Consider the following 12419-nt stretch of genomic DNA (forward strand, 5'->3'; position numbering starts at 1 on the left):
CAATACATATTTTAAACAAAGCTATATGAAAATGGCAGTAAAAATCATCCAAATACATCAACTGTTGTGTTATAGCTCAGGTTATGTTATTGGGAAGAAAGATTGATTTAGAATCTCCTCTAAGGTCTACTGCCACTGCCTAGGATATTACACAACCTTATTCTGGATGCAGATGTAAACAAGACATGAACTTCTTAGCAAAGCCTGGGGTAACTGCAGTTTTCACACCTCCCTGAAGGGAAGTAATTCAATCCCTCAAATTTACATTCCTCGAGCTGTAAATCTGTGTTAGTGTATTCTGTATAGTTAGTTTTACCTCTTAGCATGGTAATCTCAGCATTGATGTCTCTCATTTACATCTCTAAGTGGCTTTATCTCTGTTTTATCAAAGAATACAAAGATAGGCTAGGTCAATGAACTGAGGTGGAATTTAAAAGCAAAAAATGGTATTTATGCCTCCTGGGGTGTGTATAAGTATTGCACAATGACATTTGACTTAAAGCTTGCACTAAACTCAAAATGCACTTTGGTAAACAGCTCAACCTGAGTTTAAATGAGATTTACAAACACCTAACAGCTCAGTATATACTTTGACAGACACCACTTATGATGTATTTATACATATATTTATGGTTTATACATGTATTTATGATGTACATTGTCCATGTATTTATAACCAGCACTGACTTGTATCTTGACTTCATTTTTAATTTATAATTTATTTTACAGAACATGTTTAGACAATTTTACTGAGGAAAACGAGAAACTCCTGGGTTTCCAAAAGAAACGGCAGCTTCTCTTGTAGTTCTTAAATATCTACGATCTGGGAATTTAAGGACCTGTTGTAATATGATCATGAGTTAGCAATATTGCTCTATAATATTCTTATGCATGTATGAATCTTGTATCTGCAAATATCACAATTATCTTTTGAAATTGAAGTATCTTCAGAATTATGAGACTTCATGTTGCTCACCGATGTCTTTATATATCAGGTTTATTTAAGCAGTTGACCAGCTGTATAAATGAAATTCATCAAAAGAATGTCACTCCTGCCCCCTGAAAAGAAAAACTGGTTCATAGAATAGTTGAGTACACAGAAACATGGAATTAAATTAGCCAGTCCTGCAAAACAGATGATAACACAGACTTGAACACCCCAGCCACCACAGTGCATAGGACCCTGCTTATAATCCACACTTTCTGTTCTAGTTTTTCAAGAGATTGGAGATATGTCTTGTTTTCTTCTTTCCTAGTTTCCTAAAGTAACAGACTTATGTTTGAATCACATGTTTTATAAATGTCACTTTACAGAAGTTTTCTCCTTGGTTTGGGGTTTTTCAGTTCTCGTGCTTCTGAGAAGCTAAGTCTCAGCCATGAATTCCTCAGACTATTTCAGAAGGCCTCAAAGGGAAACAAAGGGATTTCAATAGATGGTGTATTCACAGACCTTTCTTCAGGGAGGTTCTGTGAGATGATGACTAAAAGTGAATTTGCTCCTTTTGGCCTCTGTGTGCCCCTTTCCCTGTCTGAAATACAGAGGATGATGCCCACCTGCTGCAGAGGGCAGCCCAGGATGCTGCTCCTGTCCCCTGGCTGTGTTTGGTCAATGACAAGCGTGTTCATTTTTACATTTGTGGTAAAATGAGTGAATGGGACTGGCCCCTGTAATTTCAATTCATGAGAACATGGCTCTCTGCTGTGCAGCCTGAACACAATAAGGTTCATTCTCAACTGCTTCACTGCGGCGCCAGCCTTGCTCAGGTATGTGGGCAATAAAGGATTAACGTGTTTGCACCTCGCTGCTTTAATTTAATTTAAAGCCTGATCCTATGAGGCACTGTCCTCCACTCTTGTTGCCTTCAGTAGGATTTGAGGGACTTGGGACCAGTTAAGAACAGGGTCTTTAATTTTCTGTCAGGAGCACAAGCATGTGAAGGAGAGCTATTCCTTCTGAACGCACTCGTAATATGTACAGGACTGGGCGCTTTTTGCAATAGTCTGCTTAAACCTTACTGTGTTGCTAGGGAACTGGCCGTGTCCACAACCAAAAAACATGGAGACATTGTGTCCTACTGCTTTCTGGCAGAGTTTACCATCAGAAATGGCTTAATTGCAACAAGATCTACTAGCAGGAGTACAAAAAAAATGTGATTTGTCAGCTTTTTTGTCGGCTTTTTTTTAAATTACAAATATTCTAATTCTATCATACACATGGAAATCCCTTTCATGCTGAAGGCTAGGCATGTGAGGACACCACCAGAATCAAACACTTCTTTCCTTTATTCCTTAAAATACTGATTCAGCTATTTTTAAATTTACTTGAGTCAAAGTACAGTGTTTGGAAGCTTAACAAGCTTGGATACTTTCTGGTCTTTTGTACTAACTAAGGCTATTACTGTTTTCAAGACTCTAATAAAAAGACTTGATTATGTATGCTTCCAAAATGTATGGCTTTTCAATATTTCAAACTGCATTTAAAAGCATCAGAAATAAGAAACCTGTATTTATGGAGACCCAGAATGACATTTCTGACACAGTTCCTTATCCCTTTCAGGACATCAGAACTGCCTGCGTTGTTTTAAATTAGTGATAAAACAAGGCTTGAAACCCCAGATACCAAATAAGTCTGCTATCAAAACAGGACAAAACCTGGGCAAAGAAAAAAATAAGCCATGGGGAAATTGAAAAGAAATATAGTCTGAGGTGACCTCCCTTAAAACAAACAAGTAAATCCTGTCCTAGTAAGCTCTCAGGAGAGCTGCTAAAGAATTTTGAAATAATCCAGACAAGGAACTCAACCCCACATTCTCATTCTTGTCAGTCCTTTTCTTGCAACTACCTAAGAAAAAACGGTCCCGTGTGTGTTTTGTACAAAAGGATGGATTTTTATGACATAAAAGCAAACACTTTAAAGCTGTAAGTCCTCATTCCTTGGCAGTCATTATCTTCAGGTTCATGGAGAAACACATATTGATCCTTTCCAAGGCACAGGTGGGCAGGGAGGCAAGAAACACTATTCTGGATTCATCAGCCTTCTTTGTGGGGCCCGACCAGGAGCAATCTCACTGCACAATACAAACATAATATGGCACCTGTTGATAGTTTTTTCTCCTTCTCTCAGGATGGTTGCACAATTTAACAGCATGGAAGACACTGAGGAACTGTGCCAAGTATGGATGTTTCTTCATGTCAGACCTGTAGCTTATAATGTCATGCACTGTTCACAAGTGCAATGGCCTTTTCACAAAACTCCCTGCCTTACAGAGAAGGCGTTTCAATATTCAGACCTCAGCTTTTGTCCTCCACTGTCTGGATGCATCCCTAGAAGAGAGCAACTTTTTTATACAGACTGCTCATCCCTGATTTTCCAACCCAGAGTTAATGTGTAATAGTTAATGTGCCTGTGTGCTGACCATTGCTACACGTGAATTAGAAATTTTGTGTTGGGCAGCCTTGTGACATTCATTGCCACAGATCACATTAATATTGTGGATTTTAGTCTCTGACCCAGTGTATTCAACAGAATGAAATTCTTCCTTAACTTGATTTCTCCTGGTATTTGTGGATGTAAATAAGGCCCTTATATTGTTCAAACATAACTTTTTGTGGTATACTATACTAAGATGTTTTGCCTGATCTAAATTAAGCAGCTTCATATAACTGATGAAAGAGCTGTTGTTTTTCACAGCAGAAAAACTGCCACTGATCCAGATCACTGACCTATTTCTTGGAGTTAGAAGTAACCTTTCTAAAGTTTTAATTAATGATTTAATGGGATGTTTTACACTACTGACATTTTAGTCCCACATCTGAAGTGCGATTACACCATTATTTAAGGATCAGATAAAAAAAAATTCAACTTGATTTTCAGATACAAAAAGATTTTAGTTTTCTGTAAGTTCTGGTACTATTCTAAAGAAAGTGTTAAGTGAATCAGAGCAATTCAGCTCCAGGGGTCATTCCATTACTCAATGATACAGAAATTCCTCAGGCTTAAACATCACCAGTATAGTCCTTGACACTTTTCTTGCTCCGAGATCCAGTGGAATTTGTCTCTATTGCCTGAAAGAGATGATGAACCATGCCTAGGAGCAAGAATTTAAACAGTTCACCCTAACACTAGATTGGTTTGTACATTACCCTGCAATCAGAAAAACAGCATCTACAAGTTCCTGAAGAGAGGAACAATTTGTAGACACTCTTCAAATCTTGCTTTTCACTCCTGATTTGCAAAGGCCAGTGCCAGAATAAAACATCAGGAGAACAAACTAATACTGCATAAAGACATTTCGTGGAGGCTGACATGAATAAATGTACATGAATAAATATATGTTACCACTGTAGGTGTCTTTTCTCTGCAGGACAAGAGGGCTTGCATATTCTCTATGCTTTCTCACTATACAGAGAGGGATACAAGCATTTAAAAAGGAATTAGGGTGTTGAGAGGCTCAGCCAATGTTGCACTGCTGGCTCCCTGCTTTTTGCCATGGAACATCTGCTAAAGAACTCTTTGGGAGACTTCTGGGTTTTTAAGGACCAGCAGAATAACACAACACTGTTAGGATGTTTTATATTTGGGGCACTTCAGTACTGACAAATGCCTTCTCATTTTATTATGCTGCAATCAAGATGACAAAAAAGTGTGGCAGCTAGTAGAAACTCCCCCCACAGTACAACAAAAAACAGGGTCTCAAAAGAAAAAGTTTGGCACATGAAAAGCTGCAAACAAAAAAAAAGCTAAACCTCCACCAAACCATTTCTGCTTGTTGTGAGCCTGCCAAAGGAGAACAGACTTTCTCAACAGAAAAGGCTACATTATGCTAGAAGGAAATGAGCTGCAAGGCACAGGAAAAGGGAACACGAGTGGAGATTTATGGCACTACTGAAAGCAAGCACTGTACTGCCAGATCAGGAGTGAGACACTTACCAAAGGATGCTACCTTTGTTAGTTCATCTGTCAAGGAAGGAGTTTCTCTTGTAGGGTATCTAAACTACTGGCATTCATTGCAGAGAGCTCATTGCTTCAGCCTTGTGATCAGTCACTGTGTCTCAGTCAGAATTTTCTACTTTTTTTAGAAGGTAGGAAGATAAACCCCCCACAGAAACTAGCAAAACTCATCCAGACTAAACCCGCTCAAACTGTCGGTCAAGGAATATTTGATAGCTAATGACTTGGAAAAAGAATTGTGTGGCAATTGTTGCAGAAAAGTACAAATCTAGGTTTTTTGTTTTTTGTTTTTTTTTTTCATATTGTACAGGTGGGACTTCACATGCTGAATTCTCCTCAATACAGACTGCAGCAGAAAGGCACATCTGTGGACAAATAAAACCCTTTTCGTTCTCCAGAAATATTCAGTAAATAAATTTAAGGCTTTTAAGGCTGTTCTGTGTCCCCCCTGCCCCGCTCCTCTGCCAGGAATTTCTAATTACAGCTCCTTTTTAGACTTCCTCTCTCTAAGTTTAGTCTTAGAGGTAAGCTGCTAGCCCAGAGAAGCTGCAGAATCTCCCTGAATTTTTACCAAGATTAATTTGAACTTTGCCATGGTTTTTACTTTCAAGTGAAACTGCAGCTTGTTTTCAGCTCCCTAAACTTAAGTGAAAGGCTACCCCAAACAATTCTGATGAAGAACTGTATGCTGGAACAGGCTTGAAGATCGTGGGAACATGGTACCACCCCTAAAATATCATGCCATTAATGTAACCTGCATTTTGGATGGGCATCTGCTGCTCCAAGGGAAATAGAGGTTGGATATCAGGAAAAAGTTTTTTACAGAATGCATGATAAAATTCTGGAATGGTCTGCCTGGGGAGGAGGTGGAGTCACCATCCTTGGAGGTGCTTAAAAAATGACTGGATATGGCACTCAGTGCCATGGTTTAGTTGAGGCGTTAGGGCTGGGTTGGACTCGATGATCTTGAAGATGATCTTCCAAGCTAGTGATTCTGTGATTCTGTGATCTTTAGCTTTCTTTTTTCCCAAATGCAGGATCGGATCTTTCTCAGTAGTATGAACCCTTTTTTCCTATTGGGTACCATACCAAACTATGGATACCTATCACCCTAAATGTACATATGGAACCTGGACATGTAATTTTCAGTAGTTTTGAATCTGAGCCTAAGCCTCTAGGCTATATGAAAAAAAAACCCCATTCATAAGTTCCTCAAAATTGTCTTTGTGGTTTCTCACTAGTAAGGAAAATGTGCCATTCATCTTGAACAAAAATTGACCGCTGACTTTACTAAACCATAATTTGCATTTATGAGAGGACAAGATACTGAATTACACTTCTCTACAGTCCAGAGCTAGATCCTGAACTACTGCCTCAAAAAAAAACAGTTGTGCATTTGTAAATACTTTGTGTGTTACATCAGTAAATGCCTTGTGGAACTAAATGCTCAAAATATTAGTTAGCAAGGTGTGAAACAGATAAGGAAGGCTGATTCCTTTCTAAAGTGTTTAGAAATGTGGTTTTTTTTTTTTTTTTAGAGTAAACCATTGAAGTGTAATCTGTATTACTCTCACAAGTAACCAAAAAAACCTGTGTCCTGAAACTTCAGTTAGCTATGAAAGTGAAATGCACTCACATGGATTCAGAGAGGAAGAAAATTCTTGCTGCAACACTGTTTTCTATGACTCCAGGCAGGATCACAGAAATCAGGAAAAATCATCCAGTGATGTGGGTGATGGTCCTCTGCTGTTTTTTTCATACATCTTTCTGCTGCAGTCCTGTAACTTTGATACTACTCCAGTGAAGTCCATTGGGTCATTAGGAATGATCTCCTAATGGTTTGATATGTTACTTGATTAACAGATGGATCTGATTCAATGATCCAGTCCACTTACACAATGGTGGCACATGAAACATGACCTGACAGGATACAGCAGGCACTGTGCATCAATATCTATCCATTTCCACTTGAAAAAGAGGAATATGAAGGCTGTTCCCTGTTCCATGTGTTCCCTTTCCCCAATGTTAAGCAAGCAGCTTGCTGAATCCTGTACCAGGCTTCTGCCAATAAGGACTGTCTGTGGGATTTTAAGGGATGTTAGAATGACAAGAGGCACAGCAGTAAGGAGACAGCTAATTGACACACAAGTTGGCTGGCAAATAGCTTTTTGTTACTGACAAGGAGGAAAATCACATTGGAGTGCTGCACCTGGAAGTGATATTTATACAACTAAAAACTTCCATGTATATGCATATGCAATTATTTGTATGTAAGTACGATGACAGGCAGATGAAATGACAACCAAGGCAGCTCAGTTGCCCCCTTGATGTATAGTCATGGTGTGGGCAGTAAATTGCACTACAGACTAGGACAACCCTGACTAAGGAAGAATCTCTGATGGAAGGAGGCTTTGCAGCTTGTAGGCATTCTGCTGAGACCATCCACTGGGTGGCTGACTGACATCAGCTATGGATTAAATAAGTGTGTGCTGTGGTCTGGAGAGATAAATTTCAGAAAGTTACTTTCAGAACTTGCAAAAATGAAACATATTGCTCACTGGTCAGCTGAATGTAGTTTTGTTACTAGCACTGGACCTGAATCAGGAAGCAGTTTATAAGGGATCTTACATCAAATTTGTGTGTGTAAAGTACTGCAAGCATTTTTTAAGCATCGCAAAGTCAGCTGATGTAGATAACTTGACTGCCTGTGCTCAGCAAAATAAGGAGATGAATTTCGCTTTAGCTGACATATTTTATTGTAGTTGAATTTGTAAGTCTTCTAGTAGGTCTCATATAACCTGATGTTAAATCATTAACGAGTATACAATAGATTTCATCATAATGCTAGTATGACCCTATGACTACTTTCACACAGTTTTACAACCACATAAAGATTTTAAGAGATGTTTAACTGTTTGTTTTATATAATGTTACTTGATCTGTATTAAACAGTCAAACAACCCTCTTAAAGTGTGTTATATATGAAATTTGCGTATACAGTTAAATAAACATTTCTAACGTAGGAACAGTGAATTTTGTTATTCAGACCCAAGGAACCAGGCTGGTATCAGACATTAATCAGTCTGTACTTTCTAGTTCTTGTACTTTTCTAAAGAACAATGGAACGTGGTAGAAATTACACTGAGACAAGTCATGAAAGTTCTTACTTAGCTTTTTATCTACACAGGCAAAACTCCAAGGAAGGCATTGTATAGCTAAGATACCTGTGTTCAAAGAAAATACACATGCAATAATCTTAATTACATACACAGTTCTACAAATGAGATGTAAAGCCAGCTACGTGTATGTGCATGAAAAATCTGCTCAATCAAATACAGCACTGATTTCTGTGTCTGCTAAATAAAATCTAGTGTGGATTTCAAACAATTATATACTATCTATAAATTATTATCTAGGAGATAATACATGTATGCCACTACTTTTAAGGCTGTATTACTTCATCTTAGTATTGGCAAGCTTGATTTGCAGTGCATTTGAGTGCATTAGGTTATTAATGTCTGCAGCCCATGAGAGATTTGTTTTCACTATACATAACCACGTTTGAGACAGAGCAGTTTGGGTGTTTCTACAGCATGTCTCAGGCACTTTCCAAAAGTGTTCTTCCTGTGACAGAGATGAATTGCCAGAAAGATTTGTTACTACTAATAAATGCTGTTCAGTTTTACAGTCGTTAACTACCAGTCTCTTTTTAGGGTTAAGAGGTTTTGTATTTAGTACCTGCATTTACATTAGGATACTCAGAAAAGCTGTCTTCTGCCTCAGTGCAATATAAACTTCAGAAATATCCTTCTTCTTTAATCAGGCTTGTTTGTAAACAAGTTACAAAATATAAATGAAGTAATGAGGGACAGACTTACGTTGTACAAAAGCTAGGCTGCTGGAAGAGATCAGGAGACTGTTTTATGGGGTGGATATAGGAAACACATATTCCTAATTTGATGTAGTTTATTATGGGCTTTTTCAGCATAGTTTTAGATGAACTGGTATTTCTTACGACAAAACCTTTCAAACCTCTATCAAAGGATGATAAAAATTTGAAAGGATGAGTTTTGTGAGTGCATTAAGACAGCATAACAATTTATTGTGTTGATGAATACCTCAGTTGTAAAAGGAGTAAGAAAACTGCCCTACAATTCAAAACACAGCAAGAAGATTGAAAAGGAAGACCTCTTTTCCAGGGAATTAGAGCAGGGTATGGGAGCCTCAGGACAACTAGCAAGATACAGGCTGTCTGTGCCCTCCCTGCTCCCTGAACCGGTATGCACCCTGTATCCACAGGGCAGGCTGAGCCCTCAGCTCTAACAGCCAGAGGCATGGCATGTTTAACCTGGGTGACGTGATGTACCTGGAGAGGTCGTTTTTATTCTCTTGGTTGCAACTGTAATGGACTACTAACAGACTACAAAATATTAAGAGAGCCTGCCATTATTGGAATACTCTCAATTACGGTATAATGGTGACAAAGGTGCTTCCACCCCCAAGCCTTCTCTTTCACTTCATGTTGTTGCTTTCTGAGTGCTCCCTAGAGCAATCTGACTCCCCATACAATGCCTTATTTTAAACAAGCAGAATTTGCGTATAGAAGGCAACCACAAACTTTTTAATCACATATTTATAGTATTTTTCAAATACTCCCTCATGTTTTCTCTTCTTAATTACTAGAAGACTGTAATTCTCTATATCCCTCCTGCAGCTGATTAGAATTGTAGAACATTCAGCTAAATGAGAGCAAAGCCAGACTGTACTCCTACTACATACCACTTTGTTACAGAAGACTTTGATACGTGATTTAATTTTGTGCATCTGCACACAAACAAATAAAACTAATAATAGGATCCTGTGGTTGTGTTTCAAATGTCTTCTATGAAAATATGGGGGGATTTGCAGAAGAATTTTTAGGCTTTATGTAGCAAAGCAACAACCTTCTCTAATACTTACAACACTTGAGAGTACTACAGGACAGGCATGACATATATGAATTCTGCTTGCAAGATACTGCAAATAAGGTTGATGAAAAGTTGACTGGGAGAGAAGGGTAGCAGTCTCAAGATACCATTCTCTAATGCCTAACAAATGATACAGATGCCATAAACCTTCCCTATGGCCAACAGCAAGTCGGGGAATACCTAACGATGGTAGTGCCTTACCTACAGCAATGTGCAGCACTCAATACTTCACTCTAACACAAGGTCATCTGTGCTCCACTGAGAACCAAAATCTAGATTTTCCCCCTTAAATATGCTGAGGGATTCAAAATAAAGGAATAAAGGTATTTTTGTACATGTAGAACACATCTTCCCACAAACTGCAGATAATGATTTTAGTGTTTCACTATGGGAATGGACCAAAATACTTTCCTTTCATGTAACAGCCTTTTTTTTTTTTTTTTTTTTTTTTTTTTTTTTTTTTTTTTTTGCAAGACCATATCCACCTACATTGGACATAAAGGAATACATGGCTAAAAGCATAAAATTGCTGGAGGGGATTATGATCACTTATAAGAAGCATGCAGTGAAGTCTTCTTCCTCAGGCTTGGTGACATCAATCACAGAGACACATCGGGGTCTCCCAGCCAATTCTGCTACTGAACAGTGCATTCCCATGGATGTGGCAGCTTCTGCGCTGTGCCCGTTGTTACCTCTTTGTGCTGCCACGGACCTTGACACAACTGTCACTGCAAGTCTTGTCCACAGGTCTCGCTGAAGGTAACGGCTGGATCTTCCTTACAGGGTTTTGAGGCTCACTGGGTCAGTACAGGCTGCTTTTATTCACTTGGGCGTATCTTCCTTCCCCACGCTTGCCCCCACATCTGCAGCCCCATCGCCGCAGTGACGGAGCACACCGAGGGACAGCGCCGAGCACAGCCTGCCCCGATCTCCCGGTTCTGACTCTGACGGGAGCACAGCCTGCCCCTATCTCCCGGGTTTGACTCTGACGGGAGCGGCAGGCTCAGCGCCGAGCACAGCCTGCCCCGATCTCCCGGTTCTGGCTCTGACGGGAGCACAGCCTGCCCCGATCTCCCGGTTCTGGCTCTGACGGGAGCACAGCCTGCCCCGATCTCCCGGTTCTGACTCTGACGGGAGCACAGCCTGCCCCGATCTCCCGGGTTTGACTCTGACGGGAGCGGCAGGCTCAGCGCCGCTGGCGGAGGGCTCTGCCAGCGATGGCTGCTGCGGGACACCATCGCTGCCAACTGGCGCAACAGCCACTGCGGGTCCCGGGACACTCTCTAAGCGCTTCTGAAAGCCCACGCTGCCACCTTCACTTCGAATAACCCCGATCTCAGAATCAATCTGGTTCAGCCTTAGAAGTAAGCGCCGCAGACGCCTCAACAGCTCATCGGTCATCAAGAAAAGTCTTTAGGAAACCTCACGATTTTGCGTTCAGCTGAACACTGGGCAGAGGGGGCTTACTCCAGTCGGCACCTGAACACAGACCGTGCCTTACAAGGACGGCGATCGCCGCCCGGCGAGCCGCCAGACGAGCCGCGCCGCACCGCGCAGCAGCGCGCCGTCCCGTCGCCGGTACCGCACACCTGCCGCGGAGCCGTGCATCGCCCCACCGCCGCCTGTGCCCGAGCCCCCGCGCCGGCACGGTCGAGCGGAAGGGGCCGTCAGCGCTGCCGCGGGCGCGCCGGGGCGGGACGCGATGCCCTTACCGATGATGATGGCACAGGCGCTCACCAGCCCGATCTCCTTCTTCAGCGCCACCCGCTCGGCGCCGCCGGGCGCGCGCTGCTCCCCGCCGGCCATCGCTGCCCGCGCTGCTCTGCCCCGCGCCCGGCGCGCATGCGCCGCCCCGCGGGCCGGGGGCGGGGGGGCCGCGCCGCTCGGCGCCGGGGGCGCGCGGACGGTGCCCGGGGCCCCTCACGGCGGCGGTGGCCCAGGGCTGCGCGTCCTCGGACACCCGCGGGTGCGTCCCCAGGAGCCGCAGGGGCAGCAGAGCCAGCGGCGAGGGCTAAACGCTGAGCGCCGGGCTCGCGTGTTCGGCGTGTAACGGGTTAATGCTTTGTTCATTGAACTTGCAAACACAGGATGACTCATGACTTTTAAGAGAACCTTTAAACTTGCAAACACAGGATGACTCATGACTTTAAAAACTTGCAAACACAAGATGACTCAGGACTTTTTAGACACATGTGCTATTGCTTAACAAGGCTTTTGAGTTCCAGGAGAAGGAACTGTAACTGTTTTCAGAAGATAGAAGACGGTCTCCTAGCACCAAGATAAACCGACCGATAACAGAAGAAAAGAACTGTATAAAACAGAACTGAAAAACCGTAACCGTGCGGCAGTTGGCGGAGTGCAGACCCCCTGTCGCCCAGCGCTGTATTTGCTTATGCCCCGCTTGCTGTAATTAATAAAATTCTAATTGGGACTAAATCTTGAGTCGTGCAATTTATAACAGGCGTGCTGGGCAGCGGGTCCTGCCCGGCGCCGAACCGGGG

At 42.0% G+C, this 12419-nt stretch overlaps 1 protein-coding gene across 6 annotated transcripts in view; it reads right to left on the bottom strand.

Moving 5' to 3' along the window:
• The window catches only part of SLC7A10 (solute carrier family 7 member 10), a 40828-nt gene extending 29101 nt beyond the window's left edge, over window positions 1–11727 (bottom strand). For all 6 annotated transcript variants that reach the window (XM_040075455.2, XM_040075453.2, XM_040075452.2 and 3 more), the window contains exon 1: window positions 11631–11727. In XM_040075455.2, coding sequence (XP_039931389.1) covers window positions 11631–11724 — 94 coding nt within the window. In that variant the 5' untranslated portion in view covers window positions 11725–11727. The remainder of the gene's footprint in view (window positions 1–11630) is intronic.
• Between the last annotated feature and the right edge of the window lie 692 nt (window positions 11728–12419).

This window comes from Hirundo rustica, chromosome 11 (assembly GCF_015227805.2).
Source record: "Hirundo rustica isolate bHirRus1 chromosome 11, bHirRus1.pri.v3, whole genome shotgun sequence".
NCBI classification, from domain to species: domain Eukaryota; kingdom Metazoa; phylum Chordata; class Aves; order Passeriformes; family Hirundinidae; genus Hirundo; species Hirundo rustica.